This window comes from Oncorhynchus masou, chromosome 27 (genome assembly GCF_036934945.1).
Source record: "Oncorhynchus masou masou isolate Uvic2021 chromosome 27, UVic_Omas_1.1, whole genome shotgun sequence".
Taxonomy (NCBI): Eukaryota; Metazoa; Chordata; class Actinopteri; order Salmoniformes; family Salmonidae; genus Oncorhynchus; species Oncorhynchus masou.
The window spans coordinates 4,724,708-4,740,401 of NC_088238.1; the positions used below are offsets into that span (position 1 = coordinate 4,724,708).

At 40.1% G+C, this 15,694-nt stretch overlaps 1 protein-coding gene across 1 annotated transcript in view; it reads right to left on the reverse strand.

Annotated features, from left to right (window-relative positions):
• LOC135515576 (receptor-type tyrosine-protein phosphatase R-like) overlaps positions 1-5,823 on the reverse strand; it is a 58,683-nt gene extending 52,860 nt beyond the window's left edge. The window contains exons 1-2 of the mRNA XM_064939197.1: positions 5,738-5,823; positions 4,687-4,836 (exon numbers count right to left, since the gene is read on the reverse strand). Coding sequence (XP_064795269.1) covers positions 4,687-4,836; positions 5,738-5,821 — 234 coding nt within the window. The 5' untranslated portion in view covers positions 5,822-5,823. The remainder of the gene's footprint in view (positions 1-4,686; positions 4,837-5,737) is intronic.
• Positions 5,824-15,694: the final 9,871 nt, after the last annotated feature.

Consider the following 15,694-nt stretch of genomic DNA (forward strand, 5'->3'; position numbering starts at 1 on the left):
GCTGCCCAGTGAGCACAGTTTGGCTATAGAGACCGGTCGTCACAGACAAACCTGGCTGCCCAGGGAGGACAGTCTGGCTATAGAGACCGGTCGTCACAGACAAACCTGGCTGCCCAGGGAGGACAGTCTGGCTATAGAGACCGGTCGTCACAGACAAACCTGGCTGCCCAGGGAGGACAGTCTGGCTATAGAGACCGGTCATCACAGACAAACCTGGCTGCCCAGGGAGGACAGTCTGGCTATAGAGACCGGTCATCACAGACAAACCTGGCTGCCCAGAGAGGACAGTCTGGCTATAGAGACCGGTCGTCACAGACAAACCTGGCTGCCCAGAGAGGACAGTCTGGCTATAGAGACCGGTCGTCACAGACAAACCTGGCTGCCCAGGGAGGACAGTCTGGCTACAGAGACCGGTCGTCACAGACACACCTGGCTGCCCAGTGAGCACAGTTTGGCTATAGAGACCGGTCATCACAGACAAACCTGGCTGCCCAGAGAGGACAGTCTGGCTATAGAGACCGGTCATCACAGACAAACCTGGCTGCCCAGGGAGGACAGTCTGGCTATAGAGACCGGTCGTCACAGACAAACCTGGCTGCCCAGAGAGGACAGTCTGGCTATAGAGACCGGTCATCACAGACAAACCTGGCTGCCCAGGGAGGACAGTCTGGCTATAGAGACCGGTCATCACAGACAAACCTGGCTGCCCAGAGAGGACAGTCTGGCTATAGAGACCGGTTGTCACAGACACACCTGGCTGCCCAGGGAGGACAGTCTGGCTATAGAGACCGGTCATCACAGACAAACCTGGCTGCCCAGAGAGGACAGTCTGGCTATAGAGACCGGTCGTCACAGACAAACCTGGCTGCCCAGGGAGGACAGTCTGGCTATAGAGACCGGTCATCACAGACAAACCTGGCTGCCCAGGGAGGACAGTCTGGCTATAGAGACCGGTCATCACAGACAAACCTGGCTGCCCAGGGAGGACAGTCTGGCTATAGAGACCGGTCGGTCATCACAGACAAACCTGGCTGCCCAGGGAGGACAGTCTGGCTATAGAGACCGGTCATCACAGACAAACCTGGCTGCCCAGGGAGGACAGTCTGGCTATAGAGACCGGTCGTCACAGACAAACCTGGCTGCCCAGAGAGCACAGTCTGGCTATAGAGACCGGTCGTCACAGACAAACCTGGCTGCCCAGGGTCTGGACAGTCTGGCTATAGAGACCGGTCGTCACAGACACACCTGGCTGCCCAGGAGGACAGTCTGGCTATAGAGACCGGTCGTCACAGACAAACCTGGCTGCCCAGGGAGGACAGTCTGGCTATAGAGACCGGTCGTCACAGACAAACCTGGCTGCCCAGGGAGGACAGTCTGGCTATAGAGACCGGTCGTCACAGACAAACCTGGCTGCCCAGGGAGGACAGTCTGGCTATAGAGACCGGTCATCACAGACACACCTGGCTGCCCAGGGAGGACAGTCTGGCTATAGAGACCGGTCATCACAGACAAACCTGGCTGCCCAGGGAGGACAGTCTGGCTATAGAGACCGGTCGTCACAGACACACCTGGCTGCCCAGGGAGGACAGTCTGGCTATAGAGACCGGTCATCACAGACAAACCTGGCTGCCCAGGGAGGACAGTCTGGCTATAGAGACCGGTCATCACAGACAAACCTGGCTGCCCAGGGAGGACAGTCTGGCTATAGAGACCGGTCGTCACAGACACACCTGGCTGCCCAGAGAGGACAGTCTGGCTATAGAGACCGGTTGTCACAGACACACCTGGCTGCCCAGGAGGACAGTCTGGCTATAGAGACCGGTCATCACAGACAAACCTGGCTGCCCAGAGAGGACAGTCTGGCTATAGAGACCGGTCATCACAGACAAACCTGGCTGCCCAGGGAGGACAGTCTGGCTATAGAGACCGGTCGTCACAGACACACCTGGCTGCCCAGGGAGGACAGTCTGGCTATAGAGACCGGTCATCACAGACACACCTGGCTGCCCAGGAGGACAGTCTGGCTATAGAGACCGGTCGTCACAGACAAACCTGGCTGCCCAGGGAGGACAGTCTGGCTATAGAGACCGGTCATCACAGACACACCTGGCTGCCCAGGGAGGACAGTCTGGCTATAGAGACCGGTCGTCACAGACACACCTGGCTGCCCAGGGAGGACAGTCTGGCTATAGAGACCGGTCATCACAGACACACCTGGCTGCCCAGAGAGGACAGTCTGGCTATAGAGACCGGTCGTCACAGACAAACCTGGCTGCCCAGGGAGGACAGTCTGGCTATAGAGACCGGTCATCACAGACACACCTGGCTGCCCAGGGAGGACAGTCTGACTATAGAGACCGGTCGTCACAGACACACCTGGCTGCCCAGGGAGGACAGTCTGGCTATAGAGACCGGTCGTCACAGACACACCTGGCTGCCCAGGGAGGACAGTTTGGCTATAGAGACCGGTCGTCACAGACAAACCTGGCTGCCCAGGGAGGACAGTCTGGCTAGAGAGACCGGTCGTCACAGACAAACCTGGCTGCCCAGGGAGGACAGTCTGGCTATAGAGACCGGTCGTCACAGACAAACCTGGCTGCCCAGGGAGGACAGTCTGGCTATAGAGACCGGTCGTCACAGACAAACCTGGCTGCCCAGGGAGGACAGTCTGGCTATAGAGACCGGTCGTCACAGACAAACCTGGCTGCCCAGGAGGACAGTCTGGCTATAGAGACCGGTCATCACAGACAAACCTGGCTGCCCAGAGAGGACAGTCTGGCTATAGAGACCGGTTATCACAGACAAACCTGGCTGCCCAGAGAGGACAGTCTGGCTATAGAGACCGGTCGTCACAGACACACCTGGCTGCCCAGGGAGGACAGTCTGGCTATAGAGACCGGTTATCACAGACACACCTGGCTGCCCAGAGAGGACAGTCTGGCTATAGAGACCGGTCATCACAGACAAACCTGGCTGCCCAGGGAGGACAGTCTGGCTATAGAGACCGGTCGTCACAGACAAACCTGGCTGCCCAGGGAGGACAGTCTGGCTATAGAGACCGGTCATCACAGACAAACCTGGCTGCCCAGGGAGGACAGTCTGGCTATAGAGACCGGTCATCACAGACACACCTGGCTGCCCAGGGAGGACAGTCTGGCTAGAGAGACCGGTCGTCACAGACACACCTGGCTGCCCAGGGAGGACAGTCTGGCTATAGAGACCGGTCGTCACAGACACACCTGGCTGCCCAGGGAGGACAGTCTGGCTATAGAGACCGGTCGTCACAGACAAACCTGGCTGCCCAGGGAGGACAGTCTGGCTATAGAGACCGGTCATCACAGACAAACCTGGCTGCCCAGGGAGGACAGTCTGGCTATAGAGACCGGTCGTCACAGACAAACCTGGCTGCCCAGGGAGGACAGTTTGGCTATAGAGACCGGTCGTCACAGACAAACCTGGCTGCCCAGGGAGGACAGTCTGGCTATAGAGACCGGTCGTCACAGACAAACCTGGCTGCCCAGGGAGGACAGTCTGGCTATAGAGACCGGTCGTCACAGACAAACCTGGCTGCCCAGGGAGGACAGTCTGGCTATAGAGACCGGTCATCACAGACAAACCTGGCTGCCCAGGGAGGACAGTCTGGCTATAGAGACCGGTCGTCACAGACACACCTGGCTGCCCAGGGAGGACAGTCTGGCTATAGAGACCGGTCATCACAGACAAACCTGGCTGCCCAGGGAGGACAGTCTGTTAATGGTAATCCCATGTCCACTACTACTATTATTATTGCTGTTGGTCCCACCATATATTTATATATAAATATATATATACTGTATATATATATAGAGAGAGAGAGGGGCAGGGAAGGAGCAGCCTGTTCTAGGGATGTCTGGACATCATCTTTAGAACACATCCTGGTACTAATGTCTGTTCCCTGATTCACTACACACACAACACTAACGAGACAGAGAGAGAGAGAGACAGAGAGAGACAGAGAGAGAGGGGTGGAGGGAGGGATGAGAGAAAAGAGAGAGAGAGAGAGAGAGAGGGAAAGAACAAAATGATATGGTGTGTGTGATGGGTGGGAGGTCTTTCAGATCTTTAGGGCCGGGATGAAAAAGACGCCCACCTCTCGGTGAAAAACAACGAGCTAACAAACTACCTACCACAGAGCATAAAGCCCAACACAGAGGAAACCATTAGGACTGACAACACAGAGGAAATCATTAGGACTGACAACACAGAGGACACCATTAGGACTGACAACACAGAGCATTAAGCCCAACACAGAGGACACTATTAGGACTGACAACACAGAGGACACCATTAGGACTGACAACACAGAGGACACCATTAGGACTGATAACACAGAGGACACCATTAGGACTGATAACACAGAGGACACCTTTAGGACTGACAACACAGAGGACACCATTAGGACTGACAACACAGAGGACACCATTAGGACTGACAACACAGAGGACACCATTAGGACTGACAACACAGAGCATAAAGCCCAACACAGAGGAAACCATCTATACGCCTGGCTGAGACATGCACGCTTGTACGTACACACACACATGCACACACACACACATACACACATGCACACACACACACATACACACGTGCACAGATACACACGTGCACAGATACACACGTGCACACATATAGGAAGTAGCGTACCTCCGAGGAGACCTCTGTGATGCCGAAGTGACCCAGGCTACGATGCAGGGTGTTGATGTTCAGTGATTGGATAACTTCCTCTGCTGGGAGGGGCTCCGTGGCCCCTGGCCTATCAGATGACACGTACAGCTCAATGCCATTCCTCCTCTCCTATTGGGGGGGGGGGGGGAGGAAGAGGAGGAAGAGGATGTTAGATAACGCTCAGATGAAATGATATCCACAGACAACCTCACATTAAGATTTAACTACGGTGCAGCGGTGAAGTGGTTTGTGGGATGTGTTGTTATGGAGGTCTGGCCAGTCTGTATGAACTACCATCATTTGTGTTCAGTGGAAACTAGTTTCAAATCATCCTTATTCATGTCTATAGTCAGTAAAAGGTGTCTGTGTGTGTGTGTGTGTGTGTGTGTGTGTGTGTGTGTGTGTGTGTGTGTGTGTGTGTGTGTGTGTGTGTGTGTGTGTGTGTGTGTGTGTGTGTGTGTGTGTGTGTGTGTGTGTCTGTGTGTCTGTGTGTGTGTCTGTGTGTCTGTGTGTGTGTGTGTTTGTCTTACATTGAGTCTGTTGATGTGTACGTGTCTGGGGGAGATGTTCAGAGCAGTGTGTGTGTGTGTGTGTGTGTGTGTGTGTGTGTGTGTGTGTGTGTGTGTGTGTGTGTGTGTGTGTGTGTGTGTGTGTGTGTGTGTGTGTGTGTGTGTGTGTGTGTGTGTGTCTTACATTGAGTCTGTTGATGTGTACGTGTCTGGGGGAGATGTTCAGAGCAGTGTGTGTGTGTGTGTGTGTGTGTGTGTGTGTGTGTTTAGGTGTGTGTGTCTTACATTGAGCCTGTTGATGTGTACGTGTCTGGGGGAGATGTTCAGAGCAGTGTGTGTGTGTGTGTGTGTGTGTGTGTGTGTGTGTGTGTGTGTGTGTGTGTGTGTGTGTGTGTGTGTGTGTGTGTCTTACATTGAGTCTGTTGATGTGTACGTGTCTGGGGGAGATGTTCAGAGCAGTGTGTGTGTGTGTGTGTGTGTGTGTGTGTGTGTGTGTGTGTGTGTGTGTGTGTGTGTCTTACATTGAGCCTGTTGATGTGTACGTGTCTGGGGGAGATGTACAGAGCAGCAGCTACCCCCTCTCTGAACCGCTTTAGAAGAGACATGGTTAACCTCCTCACATCAACCTGTAGCTTCTGACAGAGGGAGGGAGGGGTGGGGGGAGGAAGGGAGGGGGCACAGCAGGGAGGGAGGGGGAAGGGGGAGGAAGGGAGGAGGGGACAGCAGGGAGGGAGGGAGGGAGGGAGGGAGGGGGGGAGGGGGGAGGGAGGGAGGAGAAGGGGGAGGGAGGGAGGAGAAGGGGGAGGGATGAGGGAAGGATGGGGAGAAAGGGGGAGAAATGGAGGAAGGGAGGGAGGGAGGGACGGGGGAAGGGGGAAAGAGGAAGGGGGAGGGATGGTGGGAGGGGTTAAGGGGGAAAGAGGAAGAGGGAGTAGAGGGAGAGAGGGAGGGAAGGGGAGGAAGGTGGAGAGGGGAGAAAGAGAGAGGGGGGAAAGTGTGAGGCACACTGACAGCCCAGAGCAGGAGAGAGATATATCACCATGGAAACTAGAGTTGAATTCACAGGGGAGACATCTGGATTGACTGGTGCCAACAACAGAGCAAGTGACTGTGTCCTGAACAGCAGAATATCAGACAGGAACTAGATAGAGACACTGTACTGCCTGTTACCTTGACAACACAAACACTGTATACTTACTTCCAGACAAACACTCACAAGATGGGAAACAAACCCTTTTCACAAAGAGGATGGAGAGACATGCTCTGTAGTGGTACCTCTCTATAACACTCTGTTACCTCTCTATAACACTGTTACCTCTCTATAACACTGTTACCTCTCTATAACACTCTGTTACCTCTCTATAACACTCTGTTACCTCTCTATAACACTCTGTTTCCTCTCTATAACACCCTGTTATCTCTCTATAACACTCTGTCACCTCTCTATAACACTCTGTTACCTCTATAACACTCTGTTACCTCTCTATAACACTATGTTACCTCTCTATAACACTCTGTTACCTCTCTATAACACTCTGTTACCTCTCTATAACACTCTGTTTCCTCTCTATAACACTCTGTTACCTCTCTATAACACTCTGTTACCTCTATAACACTCTGTTACCTCTATAACACTCTGTTACCTCTATAACACTCTGTTACCTCTCTATAACACTCTGTTTCCTCTCTATAACACTATGTTACCTCTCTATAACACTCTGTTACCTCTCTATAACACTCTGTTACCTCTCTATAACACTCTGTTACCTCTCTATAACACTCTGTTACCTCTCTACAACACTCTGTTACCTCTCTACAACACTCTGTTACCTCTATAACACTCTGTTACCTCTCTGTAACACTATGTTACCTCTCTACAACACTCTGTTACCTCTCTACAACACTCTTACCTCTCTACAACACGCTGTTACCTCTCTACAACACGCTGTTACCTCTCTACAACACGCTGTTACCTCTCTACAACACCCTGTTACCTCTCTATAACACCCTGTTACCTCTCTATAACACCCTGTTACCTCTCTGTTACCTCTCTACAACACTCTGTTACCTCTCTATAACACCCTGTTACCTCTCTATAACACCCTGTTACCTCTCTATAACACCCTGTTACCTCTCTATAACACTCTGTTACCTCTCTGTTACCTCTCTACAACACTCTGTTACCTCTCTACAACACTCTTACCACTCTACAACACTCTTACCTCTCTACAACACGCTGTTACCTCTCTACAACACGCTGTTACCTCTCTATAACACTCTGTTAACTCTATATAACACTCTGTTACCTCTATAACACACAGGGAAATCTCTAACACTTTCCAAGCAGAGCAGAGGAGGCAGGGGATGTCTAAGCTGCATTACATCTCTACCAACATTACTACATTACCATCCATCCACTGACACTTATACAATCACTTTCACACTCTGTCTCTCTTCCTTTCTCGCTCTCTCTCGCGCTGTCCCTCTCTCTCTCTTTGTGTCTCTCTCTCTCTTTCTCTCTGTGTGTCTCTCTCTCTCTTTCTATCTCTCAATTTCAATTCAATTCAATTCAAGTTGATTAATAGGCAGGGGAAACATGGGTTAACATTGCCAAAGCTAGTGAGGTACATAATATACAAAAGTGAAATAAACAATAACAATTAACAGTAAACACTACACATACAGAAGTTTCAAAACAATAAAGACATTACAAAAGTCATATTATGTATATATACAGTGTTGCAACGATGTACAAATCTCTCTCTCTCTCCCTTCCTCCCCCTCTCTCTCTCTGACCCTCTCTCTCTCTGTCCCTCTCTCTGTCCCTCTCTCTGTCCCTCTCTCTCTCTCTCTCTCTCTCTCTCTCTCTCTCTCTCTCTCTGTCTCTCTGTCTCTCTGTCTCTCTCTGTCAAAGTGGAACCCCTTCAAAACAAGGAAAACCACCTTTAGTTAACATGTCATTTGTTCCAGATGGCGAATTGATTAACTCCAGCTAACCTGGTTTGGTACCAGTCCTGAGGGCGATGCAGTGGTCAGCCCTATAAAGAGCATCCCAGACAGGCCTGGGGACAGTGACCGGCCAGAGAGGTAAGGGTCGAAAGGTTGTGTGTGGGCGCATGTCAGCCGTTAAAAATAAGATTTACCCCAACCACTTATGTCTCCCCTTCCTGTATCTATCAACATAACCGTTCCACATTCTAAAAGTCTGACTTGAGGAGAAACAAACCCCTCCTGTATCTAGCAACATAACCGTTCCACATTCTAAAAGTCTGACTTGAGGAGAAACAAACCCCTCCTGTATCCAGCAACATAACCGTCCCACATTCTAAAAGTCTGACTTGAGGAGAAACAAACCCCTCCTGTATCTAGCAACATAACCGTTCCACATTCTAAAAGTCTGACTTGAGGAGAAACAAACCCCTCCTGTATCTATCAACATAACCGTTCCACATTCTAAAAGTCTGACTTGAGGAGAAACAAATCCCTCCTGTATCTATCAACATAACCGTTCCACATTCTAAAAGTCTGACTTGAGGAGAAACAAACCCCTCCTGTATCCAGCAACATAACCGTTCCACATTCTAAAAGTCTGACTTGAGGAGAAACAAACCCCTCCTGTATCTATCAACATAACCGTTCCACATTCTAAAAGTCTGACTTGAGGAGAAACAAACCCCTCCTGTATCTATCAACATAACCGTTCCACATTCTAAAAGTCTGACTTGAGGAGAAACAAACACAGAATCTGTTTTCCAGCACAGCTTTCATTTCTCTCAGTTCTCTTTCCATCTGTGCAGATATTTTTCCCCCACCGGTTGTCTTTCAGAGGAAGAACACCCACCCTCTTTGAGTCATATAATATGTTCCAAATGGCACCCTCTTCCCTATATAGCACAATCCTTTAACCAGGGCCCATAGGGTAGTGCACTATGTAGGGAATAGGATGTCATTTGATAAGCAGCCATAGTTGTATCTCCCCAGGCATCGGCAGAGATGACTATGAAATGTCCATATTTAGACAAAACATTATCCTTAATAACCCTGTCTCCTCTCCAGCTTTCTCCTCTTCCTGCACACTGCCAGGGTCTGTCTCCTCTTCCTGTACACTGCCAGGGATGGTCTCCTCTTCCTGTACACTGCCAGGGTCTGTCTCCTCTTCCTGTACACTGCCAGGGACTGTCTCCTCTTTCTGTACACTGCCAGGGACTGTCTACTCTTCCTGCACACTGCCAGGGTCTGTCTCCTCTTCCTGTACACTGCCAGGGACAGTCTCCTCTTCCTGTACACTGCCAGGGACCGTCTCCTGTCCAGCTTTCTCCTCTTCCTGTACACTGCCAGGGTCTGTCTCCTCTTCCTGTACACTGCCAGGGTCTGTCTCCTCTTCCTGTACACTGCCAGGGACTGTCTACTCTTCCTGTACACTGCCAGGGTCTGTCTCCTCTTCCTGTACACTTCCAGGGACTGTCTACTCTTCCTGTACACTGCCAGGGACTGCCTGCTCTTTCAGGTTCTACGGTTCTAGTTTTCTTTCTGCCTTACTACCCTCAGGGCTCTGGGAGTCCTGGAAAAGAAGGGACATCTTTTTTTTTCTATCTTTAAGAAGTGGAGTGGGTATGTTTTTATTCCACATGACTGCTTTCAGACTCTTTAACAGGGCTCTGGAGTCCTGGGAAATAAGGGACATGTCTACAGGAAGGAAGTCAACTCTCTCTCGAGAAGGAGGCCTGCTACCTGATGCCCAACACAGGAGACATGGAAGGGTGGAGGGGTAGAGGGAGGCCTGCTACCTGATGCCCAACACAGGAGACATGATATATTATAGTAACTGTATTATAGTATAACCTGATATATTATAGTATAACCTGATATATTATAGTAACTGTATTATAGTATAACCTGATATATTATTGTATAACCTGATGTATTATAGTATAACCTGATGTATTATAGTATAACCTGATATATTATAGTATAACCTGATATATTATTGTATAACCTGATATATTATAGTATAACCTGGTATACTATAGTAACTGTATTATAGTATAACCTGATATATTATAGTAACTGTATTATAGTATAACCTGATATATTATTGTATAACCTGATGTATTATAGTATAACCTGATATATTATAGTATAACCTGATATATTATTGTATAACCTGATATATTATAGTATAACCTGGTATACTATAGTAACTGTATTATAGTATAACCTGATATATTATAGTAACTGTATTATAGTATAACCTGATATATTATAGTATAACCTGATATATTATAGTATAACCTTATATATTATAGTAACTGTATTATAGTATAACCTGATATATTATAGTATAACCTTATATATTATAGTAACTGTATTATAGTATAACCTGATATATTATAGTATACCCTGATATATTATTGTATAACCTGATATATTATAGTATAACCTTATATATTATAGTAACTGTATTATAGTATAACCTGATATATTATAGTATAACCTTATATATTATAGTAACTGTATTATAGTATAACCTGATATATTATAGTATACCCTGATATATTATTGTATAACCTGATATATTATAGTATAACCTTATATATTATAGTAACTGTATTATAGTATAACCTGATATATTATAGTATAACCTTATATATTATAGTAACTGTATTATAGTATAACCTGATATATTATAGTATACCCTGATATATTATTGTATAACCTGATATATTATAGTATAACCTTATATATTATAGTAACTGTATTATAGTATAACCTGATATATTATAGTATAACCTTATATATTATAGTAACTGTATTATAGTATAACCTGATATATTATTGTATAACCTGATGTATTATAGTATAACCTGATGTATTATAGTATAACCTGATATATTATAGTATAACCTGATATATTATTGTATAACCTGATATATTATAGTATAACCTGGTATACTATAGTAACTGTATTATAGTATAACCTGATATATTATAGTAACTGTATTATAGTATAACCTGATATATTATTGTATAACCTGATGTATTATAGTATAACCTGATATATTATAGTATAACCTGATATATTATTGTATAACCTGATATATTATAGTATAACCTGGTATACTATAGTAACTGTATTATAGTATAACCTGATATATTATAGTAACTGTATTATAGTATAACCTGATATATTATAGTATAACCTGATATATTATAGTATAACCTGATATATTATAGTAACTGTATTATAGTATAACCTGATATATTATAGTATAACCTTATATATTATAGTAACTGTATTATAGTATAACCTGATATATTATAGTATACCCTGATATATTATTGTATAACCTGATATATTATAGTATAACCTTATATATTATAGTAACTGTATTATAGTATAACCTGATATATTATAGTATAACCTTATATATTATAGTAACTGTATTATAGTATAACCTGATATATTATAGTATACCCTGATATATTATTGTATAACCTGATATATTATAGTATAACCTGATATATTATAGTAACTGTGTTATATTACAACCTGATATATTATAGTATAACCTGATATATTATAGTAACTGTATTATAGTATCACCTGATATATTATAGTATAACCTGATATATGTTATAGTATAACCTGATATATTATAGTATAACCTGATATATTATAGTAACTGTATTATAGTATAACCTGATATATTATAGTAACTGTATTATAGTATAACATGATATATTATAGTATAAACTAATATATTATAATATAACCTGATATATTATAGTGACTGTATTATAGTATAACCTGATATATTATAGTATAACCTGATATATTATAGTATAACCTCATATATTATAGTAACTGTATTATAGTATAACCTGATATATTATAGTATAACCTGATATATTATAGTAACTGTATTATAGTATAACCTGATATATTATAGTAACTGTAGTATAGTATAACCTGATATATTATAGTATAAACTAATATATTATAATATAACCTGATATATTATAGTGACTGTATTATAGTATAAACTGATATATTATAGCATAACCTGATATATTATAGTAACTGTATTATAGTATAACCTGATATATTATAGTATAACCTGTTATATTATATTATGACCTGATATATTATAGTAACTGTATTATAGTATAACCTGATATATTATAGTATAAACTGATATATTATAGCATATCCTGATATATTATAGTAATTGTATTATAGTATAAGCTGATATATTATAGTATAACCTGATATATTATAGTATAACCTGATATATTATAGTAACTGTATTATAGTATCACCTGATATATTATAGTATAACCTGATATATTATAGTATAACCTGATATATTATAGTATAACCTGATATATATTATAGTATAACCTGATATATTATAGTATAACCTGATATATTATAGTAACTGTATTATAGTATAACCTGATATATTATAGTATAACCTGATATAATATAGTGACTGTATTATAGTATAACCTGATATATTATAGTATAACCTGATATATTATAGTATAACCTGATATATTATAGTGACTGTATTATAGTATAACCTGATATATTATAGTATAACCTGATATATTATAGTATAACCTGATATATTATAGTAACTGTATTATAGTATAACCTGATATATTATAGTATAACCTGATATATTATAGTGACTGTATTATAGTATAACCTAATATATTATAGTATAACCTGATATATTATAGTATAACCTGATATATTATAGTGACTGTATTATAGTATAACCTGAAATATTATAGTATAACCTGAAATATTGTAGTATAACCTGATATATTATAATATAACCTGATATTTTATAGTATAAACTAATATATTATAATATAACCTGATATATTATAGTGACTGTATTATAGTATAAACTGATATATTATAGCATAATCTGATATATTATAGTAACTGTATTATAGTATAACCTGATATATTATAGTATAACCTGATATATTATAGTAACTGTATTATAGTATAACCTGATATATTATAGTATAACCTGATATATTATAGTAACTGTATTATAGTATCAACTGATATATTATAGTATAACCTGATATATTATAGTATAACCTGATATATTATAGTATAACCTGATATATATTATAGTATAACCTGATATATTATAGTATAACCTGATATATTATAGTAACTGTATTATAGTATAACCTGATATATTATAGTATAACCTGATATATTATAGTGACTGTATTATAGTATAACCTGATATATTATAGTATAACCTGATATATTATAGTGACTGTATTATAGTATAACCTGATATATTATAGTATAACCTGATATATTATAGTATAACCTGATATATTATAGTAACTGTATTATAGTATAACCTGATATATTATAGTATAACCTGATATATTAAAGTGACTGTATTATAGTATAACCTGATATATTATAGTATAACCTGATATATTATAGTATAACCTGATATATTATAGTGACTGTATTATAGTATAACCTGAAATATTATAGTATAACCTGAAATATTGTAGTATAACCTGATATATTATAATATAACCTGATATTTTATAGTATAAACTAATATATTATAATATAACCTGATATATTATAGTGACTGTATTATAGTATAAACTGATATATTATAGCATAATCTGATATATTATAGTAACTGTATTATAGTATAACCTGATATATTATAGTATAACCTGATATATTATAGTATAACCTGATATATTATAGTAACTGTAGTATAGTATAACCTGATATATTATAGTATAAACTGATATATTATAGCATATCCTGATATATTATAGTAACTGTATTATAGTATAACCTGATATATTATAGTATAACCTGATACATTATAGTATAACCTGATATATTATAGTAACTGTATTATAGTATAACCTGATATATTATAGTATAACTTGATATATTATAGTAACTGTATTATAGTATAACCTGATATATTATAGTAACTGTATTATAGTATAACCTGATATATTATAGTAACTGTATTATAGTATAAACTGATATATTATAGTAACTGTATTATAGTATAACCTGATATATTATAGTAACTGTATTATAGTACAACCAGATATATTATTGTATAACCCGATGTATTATAGTATAACCTGATATATTATAGTAACTGTATTATAGTATAACCTGATATATTATAGTGACTGTATTATAATATAACCTGATATATTATAGTATAACCTGATATATTATAATAACTGTATTATAGTATAACCTGATATATTATAGTATAACCTGAAATATTATAGTATAACCTGATATATTATAGTAACTGTATTATAGTATAACCTAATATATTATAGTAACCTTATTATAGTATAACCTGATATATTATAGTATAACCGGATATATTATAGTGTAACCTGATATATTATAGTATAACCTGATATATTATAGTAACTGTATTATAGTATAACCTGATATATTATAGTATAACCTGATATATTATAGTGACTGTATTATAGTATAACCTGATATATTATAGTATAACCTGATATATTCTAGTATAACCTGATATATTATAGTGACTGTATTATAGTATAACCTGATATATTATAGTATAACCTGATATATTATAGTATAACCTGATATATTATAGTATAACCTGATATATTATAGTATAACCTGAAATATTATAGTATAACCTGAAATATTATAGTATAACCTGATATATTATAATATAACCTGATATATTATAGTATAACCTATAGTATAACCTGATATATTATAGTAACTGTATTATAGTATAACCTAATATATTATAGTAACCTTATTATAGTATAACCTGATATATTATAGTATAACCGGATATATTATAGTGTAACCTGATATATTATAGTATAACCTGATATATTATAGTAACTGTATTATAGTATAACCTGATATATTATAGTATAACCTGATATATTATAGTGACTGTATTATAGTATAACCTGATATATTATAGTATAACCTGATATATTCTAGTATAACCTGATATATTATAGTGACTGTATTATAGTATAACCTGATATATTATAGTATAACCTGATATATTATAGTATAACCTGATATATTATAGTATAACCTGATATATTATAGTATAACCTGAAATATTATAGTATAACCTGAAATATTATAGTATAACCTGATATATTATAATATAACCTGATATATTATAGTATAACCTATAGTATAACCTGATATATTATAGTAACTGTATTATAGTGTAACCTGATATATTATAGTATAACCTGATATATTATAGTAACTGTTTTATAGTATAACCTGATATATTATAGTGACTGTATTATAGTATAACCTGATATATTATAGTATAACCTGATATATTATAGTATAACCTGATATATTATAGTATAACCTGAAATATTATCGTAACTGTATTATAGTATAACCTGATATA